At 48.8% G+C, this 22,415-nt stretch overlaps 2 protein-coding genes across 2 annotated transcripts; both read right to left on the bottom strand.

Moving 5' to 3' along the window:
- Window positions 1-2,160: 2,160 nt before the first annotated feature.
- LOC123121390 (uncharacterized) lies at window positions 2,161-6,685 on the bottom strand. Its single transcript, XM_044541347.1, has 4 exons — window positions 6,484-6,685; window positions 4,511-5,538; window positions 2,951-3,815; window positions 2,161-2,522 (listed from the first exon to the last, which is right to left on the bottom strand). Exons 2-3 carry the CDS (start codon window positions 5,477-5,479, stop codon window positions 2,958-2,960), a joined length of 1,827 nt encoding a protein of 608 aa, XP_044397282.1. The 5' UTR covers window positions 5,480-5,538; window positions 6,484-6,685; the 3' UTR covers window positions 2,161-2,522; window positions 2,951-2,957.
- A 629-nt stretch (window positions 6,686-7,314) lies between these two features.
- On the bottom strand, window positions 7,315-13,001 carry LOC123121391 (serine-threonine kinase receptor-associated protein). The gene is made up of 7 exons (XM_044541348.1): window positions 12,592-13,001; window positions 10,783-10,918; window positions 9,667-9,748; window positions 9,252-9,427; window positions 9,007-9,144; window positions 8,782-8,921; window positions 7,315-7,878 (listed from the first exon to the last, which is right to left on the bottom strand). The coding sequence occupies exons 1-7, from the start codon at window positions 12,707-12,709 to the stop codon at window positions 7,646-7,648; spliced, it is 1,023 nt and encodes a 340-aa protein (XP_044397283.1). The 5' UTR covers window positions 12,710-13,001; the 3' UTR covers window positions 7,315-7,645.
- Window positions 13,002-22,415: the final 9,414 nt, after the last annotated feature.

The raw sequence follows: 22,415 nt of genomic DNA, 5'->3' as shown, positions 1-22,415 counted from the left end.
CAAAAGATAAGGTCGGTGCTTAGAGAACCCTTGATTTCTAGGGTATCGGTTGGTGAGTAGTTCCGTTGTTAACTAACTCCATTCCTAATAGGTAACTTTTTTTGTGAATTCCTAATACTTAACATTATGAACCATGCAGTCGAAATTCTCTAATTTTAACTTGCAATACGCAACAATACATCGTGATTGAATTATATGAAAATAATATTATAGATTTGTCATTAATAAGAATTAGTTTGTAGTTGTTTTATGTCTTTTTTACTGGAGATGTAGAAAACCAATGGCCAAAATTGCATCTTAGAAACTACTCTCCTGTCAAAAAGGCATCTAATTATAAATCGTGAGTGTTCTTAATAATGTATACCCCATGCTCCTATTTGCCCTAATATTGTGCAATGTCAAATTTTATAAGAGGAAAGATGCTTTACAAATTGAACCAATTTACTATTTCTAGATTCCTGTGGTCGGGGAACTATGTGCAACTTTAGGTTAGGTTGTGGTTGTACATTTCAATGATGAAAATCACATGATCAAAGTAATCGCTTGATAGAGAATCAATACCTAAATTCAAAATAATCTACGGTTGCTCGCACAAGCAGACAATTCCATATATGTACCACATCATTGGATCCACACAAAATTTGAGACCTCTGTCTCTCTCCCTCCCCCCCCCCCTCTCAGCTGCAGTTGATCCAGGACACTTGCATAGTTGTCATCATATGCATGTGCACGATGTTAGAGCGTTGTTGATGGTCACGAACCACTACCAGACCCGGCATAACCGTTAATGTCAAACTCCATGAGTCATCTGCATGGATGCTACGCAGAATGGTCGCCAACCACTGTTAGATCTGGCATCACCACCGGTGTCACAAACTCTAGCATAGTTGACTCCTACCTTCCCCTTTCCACCGGGTCCGCACTACCATGAAGACGCAATCCTAGCGGCATGGCATATGTGAAGAGGGGAAGTGTGGGCATAGGAATTGAAACAACCGGAACAGCGAGTTCTGCAAACTTGGAGGAAACCAGACATAGGATGGGTGAAAGCAAATGCTGATGGAGCAATGGCGAAGAGCAAAGGGTCGGGAGCGGGAGGTGTAGTCCTTAGGGACTGCCATGGTGAATTCTTAGAAGGAGCATGCCATTTTTTCCCGGCCGTCGTGGATCCTGAAGTGGCGGAGCTGCAAGCGTGTCGCCGAGCCATACTGCTTGCTCAAGAGCTCAATGTGCAGAAGCTCATCCTCGAGACGGACTCTAAGGAAGTGGTCAGGAAGCTGCTAGATGTCAACAAAGATTTCTCTCACACTGGGCATCTGGTACATGAAATCAAAACCTTGCTTGGAGCGGTTCAGGAGCACCGTGTTGTTCGGCGTAGGAGTGCAAATAAAGTAGCACATGTCCTAGCTAGGAAGGGTTGATGTAAGTCGCTTTGTAAAACTTGGCTTTATGTGCCCCGGAGTGTGTCCGCTCCGAGGTTATAGAAGAGATAAACTATGAATAAAAGAGCAACAATTTCCCCTAAAAAAAGACTTCTCACTTACACCTTATTTTCAAAATAGTGGACTGAGACAGCTAGGCTAGGATGTTGAAATGTTTTTATGTGACTTTTCAAGTTGAAAAATATAGGGCTGAAAGTTTATGCATGAATTTGGAGGTTGAAACGTCTAAGACCAGACAACCGCGTAGGATGCAAAGATTACGCATATATACAGATCAAATTCCATAAAAAGGTAGAAAAGCATGTCTACTGACAATTACCAAAACTGTGATGCAAAAATTACGTATATACAGATCAAATTCCATAAAAAGGTAGAAAAGCATGTCTTCCGACAGTAACCAAAACCATGATGCAAAGATTACTCATATACAGATCAAATTCCATAGAAAGAGTTTGTCTTCCGACAGTAACCAAAACCATGATACGGTGAGTGATTATTTTTTTCTGTTCTTTATATCATGGTTTTTGCCCTGTATCACCTGTTCATGCACGTTCGTCAACTATTCCACTGCACTGCGAATAGCGCAAAGATATCTAGAGTAAATTGGAAAAAAGGTTTCCTGTTGTGATCGAGCACTCGATCATCTGTGCCACACAAATGGAAATTTCAAGACGCACAGAAGTATATCACTTGCATTGCGTCTTCAAGGTAAAGCTCATTCACAAATTGATGATGTTTAAGATAGAACTAAGGTACTGTTCTGTTCAATTTACAACACCAATCAAGAGCAAGACAACATTCTCAATAGTCTGTCATAGCAACTCACACAGACCAAAGAACACGGCGAGGGCAACGGCTAAATTTTGGCCTTGCTCTCCATGCGGACAATACGGTGACACCAGACATACTTTTGAAAGCTACATTTTTATGAGCTTTCAGTAGCAGACTCATATAGTTTCCACAACTTAATTTAGCTTTTGCAGGGCAGCAGGCAAGCGGCTGCTTCTGTTGTTGTTGCTGCTTCCGACGACAAGCACAATGAGAGCAATCTTACTAGATAACAATAGATAGCACCAAAACCTGAAAGACAACAGATGCTTGGATTAGGAAGGCACCATAGTTGCGAGTTGTTTGTACTAGCCATAATGAAACGTCACCTTTCTAAAGTCAGGAAAAGGTAAACAAATCGCAGATTGCTAATGATTATGTGTGTACGGCATATAGATTGAGCACTGAGGCAGGAAATTTTCTAATTTTTTTCTTAAAAGAATATCTTGGGGTGGCTACGGTACATACAACTTTTAGTTACAATTCCTGTCACTGTTTGCCCACTACACCACTCCTGTTTGTAGGATAATTAGGGAATGGTGAGAAAAGTTGTTTAATTTTCACATCATAGTTATTCTTCAAAAAAATCAAATGTTCTTACATGCATTACACTACACTTATTAGAAGGAAACCACAGTTAAAATAGATAAATAAAGGGACAGCACTTTTTGTCTGCAAACCTGTTTCTCAGCTTTTCTCGTACGCATCTTCCCTGTGACCACCACTCTTCCATTCAGTTTCATCATCTGCTTCTCTCCTTTCATCATCTTCACCATCGCTTTCACTCACTGTCTCCCACTCAGAGTCATCGGCCTCTTGACCAAATGCATCACTAGCATCTCCCTCACAATGGATTCCACCATGTTTTAGGGATGATTCCCTGAATAACCAAGCAGCACGCATCTGCTTCTTTACCAATCGCTCAGCGTAATCAGGAACCTTGTTTTGCCTCAAGGATAGATCAGGATCACTGGACTGAGAGCATTCATTTATAAACAGAATTGCATCCAGCAGGCTCTCTTTGGCTAAACCAAGCATATCATATGCTTGAGCTCTTCTCCACAAACTTTTGGCATGTCGATTCAACGGACTATGAAGGCACAACGCACGGGTAGCATCACTGATGGCAGCCAAAGGTTGCTGCAGGAGAAGATAACACTGAGCTCGGTTGCTATGAAGCACCACTCTTTCTTTCTTGGACTTCATTGGACACAATGCGAGTGCTTCAGAGTACTTAGCTGCAGCTCCTTCTATATTTCCTGAAGAGAACAGAGAATTTCCTTCCAATTTTACAACCAATGCTGCAGCTTGTTTTATATGAAGATCCTCCTTCGGCATATTCTTTTCCGATTTCAGTTTCTGCTTGAAACTCAAGAGCTCATCAATTTCTTCTTTGGTGTGACTACTAATTGAATTCCGTGAATTCCCATTTTGTTGCATACACTCTTGGAGGACTGTGACAATAGTGTCACCCAGCCTTTTGTAATCACCAAGTGTGGAAATATCTGCTAAATCTATCAGTGTCGGGGCGATTTTATCTATAACCTGTACACATGGGAAAAGCAACTAAAGTTATAAAAACCAAAGCTAAACAAACAATTATGTGTTGCATCCAGACAGGACTACAGCAATGATAAAGGCCTTTTTTAGCTAATAACCAGCAACAGTAACCATTCTGAACTAGCATTAACAAAAAGAAAGCAGACAAGCTCGCACCAAACAATATCTGAAATGCTTAACAGTTGAAATCATTATACCGCTTAAACAGACAATAGATGCAGCACCCTAAGCTTAACAATAGTATTTTAAGATAATAAAAATAATCAGAAATTGGTAGCTCAAAATACCCAGCTCTTCATTTCCAAAGATTTACAAAGAGTTATGTAATTTGCAGTTATCTCCAACGAAATTTAATGTTACAAATCCAATATAGAAAGTGAAATTTAATATCATTTCTCAAAAATTGTCAGCTCAAAATACTAGTACAACACTTCATTTCCTAATGTTTATCAGAAATTATGTAATTTACATTTAAACTGTACAAATTTTCTTGTTATCATTTCCAAGGAACAACAGATACTTGTCGATATCTTTAAAGCTCAAGCAATTCAACAAATATAATCCAGGCAATTTCAATTAGGGCATGGGAATGGGCACCATGTGACAAGACCCTAAATTAGAATTCTTGATCATGTTTAAGCATCCCTTCGAGCATTGTGTAAAAAAATTGAATGTCTTACCTTATGATATGTACTAGGATCCTGCACTAACCAGAGTAGACAATCAATGGCCATGTATTGCCAGTCATCTGAAGAACGAGCAATATTACATAAAGCTTCAATGACACCAGAAATATTAGCAACATGACCTCGTCCAAGCTTGCTCTGGCAGATTGTTCTTAGTAAACCAACACCAGCAGGTGAGTTCTCATTCACAAGTCCACCCCACATACCAGGTAACTTAGCTAGAAATTCAGGCTTGCAGATATCATGGAGAAACTCAGGCTTAAATGCAAAGCAGTTTATGAGCTGCAAAGACCAGCACTGCAGTTGGCTAGCCCATTCCTCAGCTTTACGAGATTCCATTTCAGCACCACCCATACCACGTGTAAGAAGATCACAGTGGTAGCCAAGTCTCCGATCTACGAATTGGTAAAAATGAGAGTACACAATTTCTAGAGAGCTTGAGGCAAGTTGAATTGCAAGTTCAAGCACTTCTCCATGATCAGCAACAGCAGGAAATGTACTAGGGTATGTAGCCAAATGCCCCAAAGCTCTGACAGCAACTCTTTGCTCCACCCAGGTCAGCCTACCTCTTAAGAGTTCAACTAATGGAGGTATTACTCCGGCACGAACAGCGCGTTCTGCAAACTCCTCCATATTCATCGTATAGGATCCAATAACATGTGCTGCATAATATGGGATGTAGATATTCTGATCATGTGAAAGCCAACGCCTGTTTTTCAGGCCCTTCCATATTAGAGCTGCCATGCACTCAAATATTCCCAAGTTGATGAATTCAGGGTCATTTGGGTGTGCCATGGCAGTGTTCCAAAGGCCACTGATAGGGAGAACTTGGCCATCATCATCTTGGGAAGGAAGTTCTCTAAAGAATTTCAGCACACTTGCTCTTCTTTTGCTAGGGTTTGCTTCCTTCATAACACAGAAGAAACATCCAGGATAAGGGCAATCAGCAGGTATTTTATCCATTAAGAACAGGTCGATCTTATGTGCTTCCTTAGTCAGATCCTCCAAAATTATACTTCAAACTGCATCATGCAATCATATTATCAGCAAAACGAAAGAAAAAAATCTCTTAAGGAACAAAGCATAGTCCAACAGATCATTTAATCCATGGTCAGCATATAAAAACACTTTGAAGTTTGAAGTAGCAAATTAATATAGCATGCTTGATAGCTTATCTTTTATTTCCCCTTCTGTCACTGCTTAAGTATGGTGATTGAATAAGTTATAACTATATGAAGTTGACTGGCAAAAAATTATCCACTAAAAAAGGGGCAAAAATGACCAACACAACACATTAGTGGCAACTCCACCAAAGGAAAGTGAGATTCACCCAAACTTGTTGATATTATATAGGACATGTTCTATTTATTTGCAAACTCTAGCAAAGAGGACTCGGGGAAGTTGCATTTGGTTCAAACATGGGTGATAGCTACATAGCCTACTTCCTATAATCCCTAGCAAAATTCCATCTAACGAGAGAAATGTACAGTAAACTGACAGGGACGTCCAAGTAGTGAGTAAATTAAACCTGCTGATAATGCAAACCATCTTCTGGGGCTCGTCTATCTAAACCTAATAACGCAACATCCCTGTTATACCTGCCATGGAGCTACCCCGGAATCTTCCAAAAGGGTACAGAACGCACTAGATGCGAGGACCTAGGTACCGTTGGAATCTCACAGCAGGGAAACAACATGGAACCACCATGACAAGAAAAAAAATACAACAAAATTGGCACACTAAACCCCAGTGAAACAGCAGCATTGCGTCGCCTCCCCGCTCATCACCAAGGACCGAGACCCCCGGGAAGAGGGGACGCGACTTCCGGAGCCCAAACCCTACCTCGCCAGCCCCGCGCTCTCGCCCCCAGCGCGAACCAAGCAAGGAGCGCCCCAGGAATGCCTACAACTGGAACACGGCGCGGAGAAGAGCAGCACTGAAGGCAGGGGGAAGGGAAGAGAACGGACCGAAGAGGGGACGACTCGGCGCCGGCGACCGGAGCCCCTCGAATGCAGGCCCGGAGGCGGCCGCGCCGGATCGAACCGCGGGCGGAGGCGGGGGAGGGGGCGGGGGCGGATCCGGCGGGGAGGGGTTCCCGGCCGGTGTTCCGGGGAGGAGCTGCTTTGATTTGGCTCCGGTTTGATTTGATTTTGGAGAGAGAGAGTGTGGGGGGAGGAAAGGAAGGGGGAGGCGGGGCCTATGATAAAATGAAATTATCAGCGCGGCGTGTACCGGCGCTGCAAAGCTGCAAGTTGCGAGCAGGGCGGACCCCCCACCCCAGTGTCTGTCCGTCCTTTGTGTCCACGACGCCGACGGGCCTGACTGACTGCCTGCCTGCCTGGAGTCTGGTCCAGTGCGCGCGTGCTTGTCCACGGATCTCCCGGTTTTACCCCTCACGGGATGGGGTGAGCGGTGCCGTCACACAGTATCTCCGGGCACCACCCTCACATTGGAATATGGAAGACCTAGTTACGGTAGCCTCCGACTAATTTCTCTGCTGACTGACTTCAACTACCCATGTGTTGAGGGGCCTAGTTAACCAGGAAGGAGGGAGCAGTTGGTACTACTACTTGAAACTCGTGTGATGGCGAGCTCGGTAAGAATGTAACCGTTGTTTAATCCACCTGCTGCACGAAGGCATTGATATGCGCATTTCTAGGGCACCTAAACGGTCGGCAACAAAGTAATGCGACAAACAGGCGATGTTACCACTGTAATGCAGTTTACTAAACTGCCAACAACACGAGGCAGTGCCGCTGGAAATATCATTTTGTCTTTCTGCCATGTTCTCCAGCGAATATCAACCAAAACAACACCATTTCGTCTATCATCGTCAACATAAAAGGGTGGGACAAAAATGTGTCAACACAAAATACACAATGGCATCTCAATCTAATCCTGATCAACACCTCATCCACAAAATGTTCTACTCTTGGCTTATTCTCGGTGTACCAAAAAATCCCTAGCAGTTGCTCGATGAAGGGCAAGATTTTTCCCACGGCGCAGTTAACTACTCATACAAGCCAGCCACACTTAAGTCGGACACCGGCTTTGACGAACAGACGCAAGGCAAGGCGGAAAGAGCAGCTTTGAGGATAACACAACAGCATCTCATCCAACGATGTAATCCTACTCCCCGGCCTTCTCCTCCTTGGCAATGTGGAAGCCTTCGATCTTACACGCAATCTCCTCTGCTCCAGCCTTGGGTTTACCATTTGTATCGACCGCCTCCTCAGCATCCACGTTAGGTGGGCTCAGCTGCCAGATCCGAATAGTACCATCTTCCGACCCTGAGGCGTATGATTCGCCACCAGGTGCAAACCGGACGCAGTGAACTGGACCATGATGCCCTTTGTTACAGGCTGCACAATACAACAATACTCGGTTATGTCAGCATGGCAAAGTGTAATTGAGAGGACAAGGAACCAATAATAACTTCTGAGAAGTATACAATTGAAGCACAATCAAACAAGTAACATGACAATACTGCAACATAAATACCATCAAATAGTCAACGCACAATATCAGAAAACACATGAAATAACGATGAGTGAAAATAGTACTAATAAACTAGTCTCGGTGCCGGTGGAACTCTTGCTTAAGATTACATCGATGAATCTCATCATTGAAATATAGAACAACATATTGATCCATTTCCAATGTTCCTTTCCAACTGCTTTATAATATAATACTAGCAAAATGCCCATGCGTTGCACGGAACATCAAGATGCATTTGTATGAGTAGTTTATCTTGTGGGAGATAAGGATGAACGAGGCAAGGCCTTATCTGTAAATGTGGAGAGAGGTGCGGGTATCTTTTGTAAAATTGTCATAGTTTGCTTTCTATCCGTCAGATATAGATCGGACGGTCTATATTACAGGATGGCAGGCACACCATCATCACCAACTCGGTTTTTTATAAGAGTAGTAGATAATATAAATACAGATTTGGCAGCAATGACTACAAGGTGCAACGAATTGTATTGCATGAATTCCTTTTCAGAGTTAATGACAAGTGCAACAAGAATGACCAGATAAATGTAGAATAAAAGCTCGCCATTCAAGGAGATTAACTTCTGAACGCAGAATTTTAGTTTCATGGTCTTAATTGTAACTAACAGCAGATTTCATGTGCAGAAGCTACAAATAAGATGAAACCAAAATAACATGTGGTGCTGGTGTTTCTGTTTGGATAATGCAAAGTTGCAAACCACGCTGATTGAACAGAAGAATGGATGATTAAATGTTCAAATAGATTGACTTACTTATTTCTTCACCGGTGAGGAAATCAAATACATGAACCCACATATCTTCTCCTCCAGCAATGAATTTGCTCCCGGACTTCGGTTCAAGTGAAGCTGACTCCACAATAAACGACATATCATAGCTTTTAACAAGCCCAAAGCTGCAGGGTAACAACCAAAAGGTTTGTACGTAAGGAATTGATCTATTCATATGATGCAGAAAAGTGTCAACAGAAAAAGACTTACTGATTAGCATCCCAAAATTTTACACTTGAGCCATCAGCTGTGGTGATGAACCTGCCATCCTGGCTTACTTCTGCACTGGTAACAGGTCCCTTGGTTTCAAGAGTTTGGACAATTTTTTCACTCCTCACATCCCATAACCTGTCAAAACCCATACTAGTTATTCGAGACGGAGAATGCTATATAGCCAACCAGTACATGTTTAGGATACCAAAATAGAGGCATTTCCTCCAGACACACAAACACACCTTACTCCACCCGTATCAGTGCAGGAACTCAGTATAGTTTGGTCATTATGAAGCCAAGCAACAGTTCGGACAGAACCAGGTGATTTGTCAAGTTCTTTCGGAGCAACATCTGGTTTGTTCAAATCATATACACGCAAAATCTTTTCCATACCTCCAGTAAGCAACAGGTGGGTATCCTGCAGTGACATTTGCAATTTAATTAGGTTAAAAACTGCTCATGGAAGACAACAATTGGGTAAAACATGTAAAACGGTCCAGATTTCAGAAACCAATGTTCACTTTTGATAGCTAATATATTTTAGGCAGGAATGAAAAATTAGATTAGATCAGGCTCTAATTTAGTAGACCATAAAGGTAACAACCAACATTAGGAACAAAAAGGGATGCCGCAGGGCTCAGTTTGAATAAGCAATACCTTAGAAAAGGCACATGCACGGACTATATGCTTGTGTTCAAATGAATGTAGTTCATCACCTGTTAGTGCATCCCATACTTTACTGGGAAGAAAAGAAAATGGAGAAGGTGTCAATGGATATGTCAATGAAAACAGCAAGCTAAACTCAGGAATATGAAGATGGGGCCATCTATGAGTATTAACATTAGAGAACTATGATGCTTGCTGATTAGCATTATTTCTTGCAAACATGCTCGTTCTTATTGTCCTGCAGACACTTGCAACAGATCTTTCATTGAATCCATTTTGTACAAAGCCCTGGTTTTGCATCTAGAATATATATTTACAACGGAAGAAATTTGAGAACAGTCTGTGATTTATGTATATGCACATTGACCTACTTATGAATGCCCATTAATTCCTAAGTAGACTTAAGTAGTACAATATTTTACTATGCTGTTTGATTCTTTGGGCCTTCGTACCATAAATGCAGCCAACAGTGGACAAGACTACCAAATTAGCAAAGCATGTGCAGTTTAATGGCTATAAGTGGAATTTGGTTAAATAACTTTGCAATATTCCAAATCAAGATGCAAGAAAACATGCAGTTATTGCGGTACCAGACACACATTAGTGCACCACTACTAGCCATCAACATTTTCCTCATCTTGCCCCTACTTTCACTGCCATGCTGACTGGGCCAACCAGTGTCGTGGTTATCCATGCGTTCCGTCCACGGACGTAGCCTCTTTCCCACCCCCGCCTCCACTCAACCTAACTGGCACACATACGACCCACCACCACCGCAAACTGCCCCCTCCAATCCTGCGTCTGATAGCACCATCAACACCCCCACCCTAATTTAGTAATTCTACAGTCCAGGCCTCAAGAATCCTGGTGAACCAGCCCTAACAAACTGGACCTTAATCCTAACCCTGCCACCAGCAGCCACCTTTGTCTAAGAAGAACACTGCCATTGCGGGAGAAGATAAGGAGCGGAGAGGTGGCAAAACGACTGAGCGAACATACTACCACCAGCACAGAAGCATTACACACAGAAAAAAAAAGACACAATACATAGGATAAGCATCAATTGATACAGTAACTGGAACCAAACAATGCATAAGAAAATCATACGCTGAAAAGTCTGCAGAACCAGAGGCAGCACGCAGAGCATTTGTGTCAAGGCAACAGCTCCAAACAGCACCTTTATGACCTTCAAAAGTCCCAATCCAATCTCCAGTCTCACCATTACGAAGCATTGGATTTGAGTCTGCAAAGGGAAGTACACAATATTAGCTATATTTGATAGCCAGCAATCAAACAAGACAATACATTTCTCTAACACATATTTAAGTTTACTACAGGGTAGAATCTCAAGTGCTATGCTTTAAAGTTTACGTTTCTCTCTTTTCCAGTATTTGTAATATTAATATCAAGCAAAAATTAAGAGACAAAACATCCTCTATCAGCCATGTTACAATATCCTAATACTTATAACAAAAAAAATACATGTATTGGTTATTGTTCAACTCAAAGACAAAAACATCTTTTAATCATTCACTTATTAATTCAAAATTAAAATAACTCGTGTAAATCTAGAAGATACATGCATTTACATAAAAACAAATGGGATGACATCTGCTAGAGATGCAAATAGATGCAGATCCGGTCCCTCTTTTGTCAAATATGGGAATATTTGTTTTGAATCCAACACTGTACAGTGTATATAGATTTTGCAGCAGTACAAGTTTGAGACATCAAAATACACAACCAGATCAATGCACGAAATAGATGTTTAATAATCTATGTACAGTTATCCATAACTTAATATTTTATACCTGTCCTCATAGGTCCATGTTCATTTTAGTGTGTGCCTATATTAGTGTTTTTATATTAGTATGGTTTAACTATGGACACAAACATGACTTTCATACTAGTATGGTTTAACTCCATCACAACTGTGACAGCTTAATGGCGTGTACGAAAAATGAATAGTGAGTATAACACACAATTACAAACCCTCGTTTGAACAGACTTGAAATTACTACTTTCTGCAAATACCTGGAGTCCAGACAATTCAGGGACAGAATAATTCTGTCCAATGTAATAACCATCAATAAGTAGGCGATCCAAACTAATTCTTTAAATCTGGCATCTAGCCTCGGAGACTACGACTACACATGTGAGCTTGTGTGTGGTTGGTGGGGCGGGGATTTGTTGCTTCATAGATATCTTGAATAGCAGTAGACTTAAAAACATACAAATAATTTGAGATGAGTGACAAACTAAGAGGCCACAACTAGAACAAGAGTGACATGAAGAGTACATTGAGACGCTTAGTCCTCCAAATCTGACCTACATGGTAAAAACTGCACTACGTGACAACAAACAAACACAAGATACACTAAATGAAAACAATAAATATAGCATCACCATCGGGGTAATAAACTCTTGAGATATCTATACCTCAAATATCTAAAAGTTCACATGATTGTGGGATGCAGTAGTCATCCTACTTACCAAAATTACAAAATATCAACACATTAGGTAACCATAATCCCTACTAGCTTCCACCCTTCCTATCTCAAACATTTCAAGTTCACATGATCAAGTACAGCAGTAGCCGTCCTACTTATCACCCTAATTACAAACTATAGAATATCAATACATTGGATACATTGGATAACCTCACCATTCAAATTGGTACAGACCACCTTTAAACTGGGCAATCAATCGCACTGATGAGATTACTAAATGAGACATTAAATCCCGATAGAACCCACGGCAGTGGCCATTACTCATCCGCCAAAACAGAATTCGTCTCATCACAAGCACAGGAGCGAGCGTATCATCCATTCCACTGCGCAATAGAATCCACACAACTAACTGCTGCCCTCGCATCGCAAGCCACGGCTAGAGCGGGCGAGAGGGCGGATGGCTTACCCTTGCTGGCGCTGATGAGGAAGTAGCCGTCGGGCGTGACGGGGCTGTAGAACAGGTCGACGACCGGCCGCGAGTGGCCGTGGCAGACCAGCGGCACCGCCGCCTTCTTCTTCTCCATCTCAGCCCCTTCCCCCTCTAACCCTAACCCTATCGATCGGCTCCGGCGGCGCGCGATCGGCTCCCAACCCTAGTCCCTACGAACGAACCAAGAGAATCGAATCGAAGCAAGATAAATTGGGGGAAGTCAGATGTGAATTGTGGCGCGGATCGGCGGCGGGAGCGGATGGGGATGAGGATGATCTGGGTCAGTGGGGGTAGATTTGTACGCGGATTTATTATTTGTTAGAGCAGTGGGTTCGAGCCCGGAGGCCGGCCTAGGGGCACTAGGCGAAAGGGTGGGGAAGGAGGAGCCAAGGGGCGAGGCCGCTTTATATAGACCACACCGACTAGCGCCGAACTTGCTGGGAGATGCTGTTGCCAATTCGCGGCCGTGCAGTGCACATGATGCTGGGCGTTTGGGGATCTTCGGAAAACAAGAAGAAAAAAACATACTACTCCCTTACGTTTCTTTTTACTCCCTTCGTTCATGATTGATGGTAATGCAAGGAGTGATGATCGTCAATTAGGATACACATAGAGCTATGAATATGTGAAATCTTCCATAGATTAAGTGGGGTGCATCTAACTTGCTTGCTCATAAAGACCTCGAGCTTTTGAGTATACGCCGGCCATCATCGTTCTGGAGGACAACAGCCAAGAGGAGATGGTGGATGACGGTCCAGATGGTGGTCAGGGCTCCTGAGCATGGCTAATCTACAATGCCCATGAAGGTTGATGATTACAAAGCCTCAAGGCTACCGTCGTTCCAAGCACGTCCAGGCTCGCCGCGGCTAGGCTTCACTGCTTGTTTGATTGCATTCAATTTGAATAGATAAGGGATTGTGATCAATTAGACCCCCCATTTAGTGAAAATCCTATGCAATCCCATTCAAACCCCTCGAATCCTAACTCAATATGCTTTGTTCGGTCTCAAATCAAAGCCTAGAGCTTCAGTCGATGACTAAATCGAATGTGTGGATGGTATAATTAATGTGTAAATTGACTGCGAGAATGGTAATCAATGTGTACATTGATGCCATCAGGGACTGAGGCCTTGCTGTCGTTGATGAACGCGTGCCTGAGGGGTGATGAAGCCGGTGCACGTCGTCCATATCTTGCCTCTAATGCTCGCCGCCACTGCCTGCCGTTCCAGATATTGTGCTCGTCGCCACTGCCTGTCGTTCAGATCTTGTGCTCGCCGCCACCGATGAGAAAGTGGAGAGAGGGGAGAGTGAGTGGTGAGAGAAGGGTGGGGGGGTTTACGACACGGCTCCGGGAAACAACACGGCGTCTCGCGCCTGCCCCACGCATGCAGCCGCCTCCACCCACGTGCCCTGGGTTGCATCGCTCGGGTCTGACTTGCCAGAAATGACCCATTCGAGCATTCCTCCATAGGAAGAGCTAGAGACGCTTTAAGTTCCGTCTGAGCCAAGATTTTCATGCAGGCCAAGCATCCAAAACAACCCAAAACGATATCCAACGAGCCTGGCTGAGGTAGATGCAGTCTACCGAACACCTCATAGGTGCTTTTCAAGTGTACTAGCTTAATATCCATGTGTTGTCATGAAATAACTTTCATTGACAGACAACAACACATTAAATATCTCACTTTTAATAGTCATTCCAAGTCCCAATTTTTTGTTAAAATGACAATACAATACAAACAAAAAGAGTTCCCACTTGTCCATGATTTGAATCTAGGTTGCCAAATTAAATATAGAAAGGATCATGTCACCACAAGGACAATGAGTTTTTTCAACGGCAATGCCTTCAAAGACGAAGCGGTGCTCAATCGCCGCCGTCACTGGATCCAATATTAATAATCTAGGTTTTCATCCTGAAAAACTAGTCTGAGCATATCCGAGCAATGCCTTCAACAAGGTAGCGACGTAGAACATCGCCATTGCCAGGTATAACAAACACATGTCAGACCTAGGCTTTCACCCCGGAGCTTGAGACCGGGTGCTTGAGTAGCACCACCGTGGATGTCACTTTTTTTTATTAGAAAAGGAGGATGACCCCCGGCCTCTGCATCTGGGAGATGCATACGGCCACTTTTTGATTATTCTCGAGGACCGTACAAAGTATTACAACAATGTGTCTGAATCCACCATCTTGGCAACATATGCCGCTACTCCTATCCAATATGATGAGGGGGTGCTAGCTGGCGCACTACCCAAACCACTCACCTAAGCCTAATATCAAAAGCCGGAAGCCGAAACTCATTCGGAAGCCCCAGCCGAGCCACATACCGGGTCTGGGGCACAATCCGGTCAGACACACTCGTGTGTCGTCGCCGCCATCTTCCACAGGTCCGTCTTCAGATCATATTGAGGCTTCTACCTTGTCAGGCCACTCTGCCATCGACGTCCCCATGACGCCAGACAGCTTCCTCCTCCTGCACGAGTCCATCTCCGCGCATCAGACGCCGAGTCTCCACAGCACCATGCCGCCGAGATCCGCCACCATCGATGTGAAAGATGAAGCACCGCTCCACCAAAGTCGCCGTCCTCTAGTCCCTCGAGCCCGTGTGCACCTCCAAGAATGACGCCCCCATGGGGGAAAACGACACCAGAGAGCCGCCGTCATCCGATCTACTGATCTAGGGTTTCCCCCGGAGGTAGCAGAGAGTGGCCTTGAACTTCTCCACGACGATGCCTTCAGGAAGGGAACGACGCAGACAGCGTCGCCATCGCCGGCCTTGGCAATAGCCAATAGCAGGTTTTCACCCAGATCTAATTGAAGACCTCCATCTCTCGTGCACGGGTCGCCGTCATCCTTGCCGGGATCTGGAAGATCCCGCAAGCCAGATCTCAGCAGGGAGAAGCCCCCCCCCCCCCCCCACCGAGACCCGCCGGCCGAGCAGGGGAGGCCGAGGCCGCGCCCACAGGAACAGATGATGAATCCATGCCCGCGCCGCCGCCCCGGAGTCAGCCCCGCGCGCCAAGAGGCGAGAACCACCACCATGACGCCCGCCGCACCGCCGCCAGGAGCTCGTCGCCGACCACTCCGCAGCACGCCGTGCCGCCGCACCCGCCAACCAGTCCGGCGCCCAGGCCCGGCTGATCTGGCCCGCGCCTGACCACCCGCGCGAGGGGACGAAGGAAGTCCCGCCGCCGCCTGCGCAGACCGGGCTTCGCCCGGCCGCGCCCTCCAGCGGCGGCGAGGGGGAGTAGGGAGGGAGAGGGGGCCGAGCGGAGGAGATCGGGGCGCCCTCCCCGGCCGCCTCGCGGGTGGCGGCGCGGGAGGGATAGTATTAGCTGTTGGACGGTTCTCGATTTTTTTAATAATTTTAACCACCAAAGACCGTGGATGTCACTTGTGTGTTGTCACCACATATTTCGATCCAATAGGTACATGTGATGTGTGATCATGGCCGCTACACAACCATCCCTCCGCGTCAAATAATTGTCCATAGTTTACAACTCTCCACCGAAGTCAACCTCCAGATAGAGAGGAAGGAACCTCGTGAAGACCTTTACGTGGCTACAACAATCTGCAGAGAGTCCGGTGTCGTAGGCTGAGGTGGCGTAGATGATTGAGTGCCCCAATACCAAAGATGATGAACGCTACTACCATCAAGGGATCAGCAGTCCCATATTGGATCCGCTCCTGACCTCCAAGGCATGGTGGCGTCGTCATCACGCTGGAGCCCCATGAAGCAGCACCCCGATGGCCGAGCCGCCTCCAATCACCGCGGATACGGCGACGGCGCCCACGCCCGGCGTCAGCTCCGGTGGGACGGGCAGATCGAGCAGAGTCGAGATCCAACCACTTCGCACCTAGCACGGATCGAGCAGAATCAGAATCCAGCCACTCCACCACGACACTGCCGCTGCTCCAGCCCACTGTCTCTCGTGCTGCCGCAAGCCGGAAGCCACGACCTGCATGCAACGCCCCATCGTACGACCCCACGCCCTTCCTCCTGGCACCTTCGGCCGTAAGAGGGCCCGCCGCCACCGCGGCAACAATGGTTAGTGAGTGTTAAAGGTAGGTCTGGGTTCTGTATACAGTACCTGTAGTATCCGTCTCTCTCTGTATATACGTGTATCTTAGGAGACAAGATACCGATCGCACGCCTTGTACCTATATATATGTGCCTAGTGCACGATCAATCAATTATCGATGCATCAAATCATTCTCTACATGGTATCTATCGCAAGTCGATCTTCCAGCTTCCGCTAACCCTAGCCGCCGCCTCGGGCCGCCGCCGCCGCCGCGACCTCCCGCCGCCGCCGCCGCCCCAAGCCGCCGCCACCACCCCTCCTCCCCGCGCGCGCCACCTCTCCACCGCGCGCCTCCACGCCGCGCCGCCCCTCCCGCCGCCGCGCCGCCTCTCCTTAGCCGCGCCGCCGCCTCTCTCCCCACGATCTCATCGCCATGTCTTCCAACGCCTCCACCTACTCCAACCCCTTCGCCGTCGACCCTGCCGAGATCCGCGACATCAACGTCCATGCACGCGTCCCCGTGACTCTCGACGCCTCCAACTCCACGTACTTCGCGTGGAAGACGTACTTCACGCTGCTCTTCCGCGAGAACAATCTCGTGGATCACGTGGATGGCACCGTGGACTCTCGCACCATGGTGGCCGACGCCGAGTGGACCGCGATCGACGCCACGATCATCCGGTGGTTCTTCACCACCATCTCCAAGGACTTGTTCCACACGGTCGTGAGTGCCAGCGACGACGCCCGCGCCCTGTGGGTCAAACTGAACGGCCTCTTCACCGACAACCAGCTTCAGCGCCGCGTTTTTTTGCAGCAGGAATTTTTTGACTGTCACCAGGATGAACAGTCTATTGATGACTACTGCCGCCGCCTGAAGACGTTGGCGGACGAGCTCCGTGACATTGGAGCCAAGGTGGACGACGACCTCCTCCTCAGCACGCTCACCGCCGGCCTCAACGAGGACTTCGGCAACGCCGCCTCTAACCTCACCTTGATGCCGGAGGAGCGCCGGATGAAGGGGGTCAAGAAGCGTGTGCAGCACCACGCCCTCGCCGCCGGCACCTCCCGCGGCGCCCCTCCACCAACCGCCCCACCCGCGTCGCGCCAGTAGCCGCCGCCACCAGCGCCTCCGGGGTACTTCCCCCTCCCGCTGCCCCCCAGCAGCCAGGTGGCGGACGCAAGCAGCAACAGGCGCCGGGGGAGGGGGGCGTCAGCAGCAGCAGGTGACTCCCCCATGGACGTACGACACCAACCCGTGGACCGGCGTCGTCCACGCCTACTCCATGCCGGTCCCTCGGGCTCCGGCTCCGGGCATCCTTGGGCCCCGCCCGGCGGGTCACCAGGCCCTCTTCGCCGCGCAGACCGCCGCTCCCTACAGCGGCTATGGTACCGCGCCCCCGCCGGCTCCCGTCTACGGGTCCGCGCCGGCCTATGGGACCGCACCCTCCTACGCCGCCGCCGCCGCTCCGGCCTTCGGGGCTGCTCCCGCGCCGGCCTACGGAGGGTTCTACCCTCCTCAGGCGCCGCCGCCGTGGGACCCGGCCTTGCTCGCTGCACTGCACTCCGCCCCGTCACCGAGCTCCTATGGTGGCGGTGGTGACTGGTACATGGACTCGGGCGCCACTGCTCACATGACTGCTCATCCCGGTAACCTCACATCTGCCACCCCCGTTCATACTCCCACCCGTATCACCGTTGGTAACGGTTCCTCCCTACCCATTACTCATGTCGGTCATATGTCTTTTCCTTCTACTTCCACTCCTGTGCATATGTCTAATGTTCTTGTGTCTCCTGACTTAGTCACTAATCTTGTTTCCATTCGTCGCCTTACTCGCGAGAATCCTATAACTGTTGAATTTGACGATATTGGTTTTTCTGTGAAGGACGCCCGTACACGGATGGTGCTCCACCGATGTGATAGCCCGGACGAGCTTTATCCAGTGCATCCCTCCGGCGCCACCACCACCCGTCGCCCCGCCGCCTTCGCCGCAAGTGTCGATCTTTGGCATGCCCGTCTCGGTCATCCCAACTCCACCGTTATGCGTCAGATTCTTCAAAGTTTTTCTTTCTCATGTAATAAAGTCGACGATCACTCTTGCGAGGCTTGCCGTCTTGGCAAGCACGTTCGTCTTCCCTTTAGTGCGTCTACAAAAATTTCCACCTTTCCGTTTCAGTTGTTGCATAGTGATGTTTGGATGTCCCCGGTTGCTAGCAACACGGGCTATTTATACTATCTGGTGATATTGGATGATTTTGCTCATTATGTGTGGACCTTCCCTCTCCGTCGCAAGTCCGACACTCTTGCCACACTCACCGCTTTTTATTCATATGTCACCACATAGTTCGGTCGTCCTATTCTCGCCTTGCAAACTGACAACGGCAAGGAGTTTGACAACGTCGCCGTCCGCAATTTACTTGCGTCCCACGGCACCATCTTTCGCCTCACCTGCCCCTACACGTCTCAGCAGAATGGTCGCGCCGAGCGCGTCCTTCGCACGCTTAATGACTGTGTCCGCACGTTGCTCTTCCACTCCTACGTGCCTCCTCGGTTCTGGCCGGACGCGCTCGCGACCGCCAGCCTCCTCATTAACATTCGCCCTTGTCGTTCCCGCTGGAACTACACCCCTCACCAGCTCCTCTTCGGTGCAGTTCCATCTTATGATGGTCTTCGCATTTTCGGGTGTCTCTGTTATCCTAGCACCGCATCCACTGCTCCTCACAAACTGCATTTTCGGGTGTCTCTGTTATCCTAGCACCGCATCCACTGCTCCTCACAAACTCGCGCCCCGGTCCCTTCCTTGCATCTTCCTTGGCTATCCTCCCAACACCAAAGGTTACCGGTGCTATGATCCAGTCTCCCACCGCGTTTTCACTTCGCGGCATGTGTACTTTGATGAGCTCGTGTTCCCGTTTCAGCAGGTACCGTCCCTTTCGGAGTCTCCTGTGGCGCGGTTCGTCCCTGCCTCCCCCTCTGGCGGACCGCCCAGCCGCGCCCCGGGTCCGGCTCTGCCCGCGCTCCCCGCGCCGGCGGCCCCTGGCGCTGCGGCCCCTGGCGCGGCCCCCGTTGCGGCCCCCGACGCCACGGCCCCCGTCGCCGTGGCCCCCTCGGCCAGCCCCGCCGCGGCCCCCGCCGTGGCCCCCGTCGCCGCGGCTCCCTTGGCGGCTCCCGTCGCCACGGCCGCACCCCTCACCGGTGTGGTCACTCGGGCTCGGACTGGGACCCTGCGTCCCAGCACGCGCTACTCGTCGGACGAGTACGCCTGCGCGGCTTCTACCTCGACGCCGTCCCCGCTCCCCACCTCCGCTCGCGCAGCCCTTCGGGATCCGAACTGGCTAGCTGCGATGCGTGAGGAGTTTGACGCCCTGCAGCGCAACCGTACGTGGCAGCTTGTCCCGCGGCCACCCCGTGCCAATGTCATCACTGGCAAGTGGGTCTTCCGCCACAAGACTCGCCCCGACGGTTCTCTCGAGCGCTATAAGGCGCGCTAGGTGGTGCGCGGCTTTCGCCAGCGCGCCGGCGTGGACTTCACCGACACCTTCGCCCCGGTTGTTAAACCGGGCACGATTCGCGCTGTTCTCCAGCTTGCTGTTTCTCGCGCTTGGCCTGTCCACTAGCTCGATGTGTCTAATGCTTTCTTGCATGGCCATCTCGACGAGCAGGTGTTCTGTCAGCAGCCGACTGGTTTCGTCGACACCTACTATCCAGACCACGTGTGCTTGCTCTCCCGTTCTCTCTACGGGTTGAAGCAGACACCTCGGGCCTGGGACCAGCGGATCGCGGCCTTCCTCCAGCAACATGGGTTCTGGTCCACACGGTCCGATGCCTCCCTGTTTGTCTACCACCAGGGCCACGCCACCGCGTACCTCCTCCTATACGTCGACGACATCATCCTGACTGCGTCCTCGCCAGCGCTTCTTCAGCAGATAACAGCTCGCCTCGGCACCGAGTTCGCCCTCAAGGACTTGGGGGCTCTCCACTACTTCCTCGGCATCGAGGTCGTGCGCCGGGTTACTGGCTTCTTTCTGCACCAGCAGAAGTACGCCTCCGAGCTTCTGGAGCGAGCGGGCATGCTTAATTGCAAGCCTGCTTCCACGCCTGTCGATACGAAGGCTAAGGTGTCCGCCGTCGAGGGCTCTCCGGCGTCCGACGCTCCCTTCTACCGCTCCATCGTCGGTGCGCTTCAGTACCTCACACTGACACGTCCGGACATTCAGTATGCTGTCCAGCAGGTGTGCCTTCACATGCATGCTCCTCGTGACACCCATTGGGCTCTCGTGAAACGTATACTTCGGTACATATGTGGCACCACAGCCATGGGTCTCACCCTGACGGCCTCGCCAGACACCAGCCTTGTCGCCTACTCCGACGCCGACTGGGCTGTGTGTCCCGACACTCGACGCTCCACTTCCGGCTACTGCGTCTACCTCGGGCCCTCTCTGATTTCGTGGTCGTCTAAACGACAACCCACGGTCTCACGATCGAGCGCCGAGGCCGAGTATCGGGCCGTGGCCAACGCCGTCGCGGAGTGTTCCTGGCTACGACAGCTCCTCCGGGAGTTGCTATGTGAGGTCACCAAGGCGACGCTCGTCTACTGTGATAACGTCTCCGCGGTGTACCTCGCTGCCAACCCTGTCCATCACCGACGGACGAAGCACATCGAGCTCGACATCCACTTTGTCCGGGAGCACGTCGCACTTGGTCGTGTTCGTGTTCTTCATGTGCCCACCGATCAACAGTTCGCCGATGTGATGATGAAGGGACTACCCACCTTGACTTTCGAGGGCTTTCGGTCCAGTCTTTGCGTCACCGGCGACGCTTCGACTGCGGGGGGGTGTTGAACTTGTGTACATGTACGTAGGTCTGGGTTCTGTATGCAGTACCTGTAGTATCTGTCTCCCTCTGTATGTACGTGTATCTTAGGAGACAAGATACCGGTCGCACCCCTTGTACCTATATATATGTGCCTAGTGCACGACCAATCAATTATCGATGCACCAAATCATTCTCTACAGTGAGGACGACCCGGCGGCGGCAGCTGCGTTTCCCCCGGGTCGCCCGACCCAAGAGCGAGACGGGGTCATGAAGGTTTTCGGAGGACTATGAGTTAGTAACGAAATGGAGGATTATCTATGTTGCATAGAAATTTTTTTGGATCTTGCAAAACCAATTGTGGAGTTCTCGTTTTATGCCCATCCCGCCCCTCATTCCCAGTGCTTTGAGCACCACTTTTTTATCAACTTTTTGTCACAACCAAACCATTTTATTTTGAGAGAAATTAACCACTTCCTCCTATCCAAAATACATGTGGCAATTTTGAACTAAGGGAGTAGTTACATTCTTGTGAACTCGAATAGAATGAAATAAAATCTCGCAGTGAACCTCTGACGCAGTTCAGTTCAGAGTGAACTACGCCTAGTCACCAGGTCAGAGCGAGCTAAGCTTAGATACGGACCAACAATGGTACATTCACGTGCTTACTACTGGGTTTTACGGAGCAATTTAGCTACTTTTCAGTCAGCTGAGTTTTGACTTGTGCGTCAGTCGATTTCTGGTCCGTTGGATCGTGATTTGAGATGCGTGTAGTTTTTTTTCCTGGAGTGCCTTGTGCTATTCATTTGGGCCAGCTAGCGTCGACCGAGCCCTAGTTTGGGTCAGTAGATCTGGTTGTCGCTGGGCTCGTCCAGCGCGCGGGTGGCGACCGCTGTGCGCACCCGTTAAGCAGCCCGGACCATTTTCGGTGTAACGTAGACCGTCACTGCTCTTCTCGTCTTATCATC

This window comes from Triticum aestivum, chromosome 5D (assembly GCF_018294505.1).
Source record: "Triticum aestivum cultivar Chinese Spring chromosome 5D, IWGSC CS RefSeq v2.1, whole genome shotgun sequence".
In the NCBI taxonomy this organism is placed as follows: Eukaryota; Viridiplantae; Streptophyta; class Magnoliopsida; order Poales; family Poaceae; genus Triticum; species Triticum aestivum.
The sequence above is the reverse complement of the archived record's forward strand: the minus strand, read 5'-3'. Positions and strand labels throughout refer to the sequence as shown.

Excerpts from the sequence above, each read along its gene's own strand:
- LOC123121391 (XM_044541348.1), bottom strand. The coding sequence starts at position 12,709 with ATGGAGAAGAAGAAGGCGGCGGTGCCGCTGGTCTGCCACGGCCACTCG. Across the intron at positions 9,145-9,251 it reads ACTGATACGGGTGGAGTAAG|GTTATGGGATGTGAGGAGTG; the intron begins GTGTGTTTGTGT and ends GGGTTTTGACAG. Across the intron at positions 8,922-9,006 it reads AAATTTTGGGATGCTAATCA|CTTTGGGCTTGTTAAAAGCT; the intron begins GTAAGTCTTTTT and ends GTTACCCTGCAG.
- LOC123121390 (XM_044541347.1), bottom strand. The coding sequence starts at position 5,479 with ATGGATAAAATACCTGCTGATTGCCCTTATCCTGGATGTTTCTTCTGT. Across the intron at positions 3,816-4,510 it reads ATCCTAGTACATATCATAAG|GTTATAGATAAAATCGCCCC; the intron begins GTAAGACATTCA and ends CCATGTGTACAG.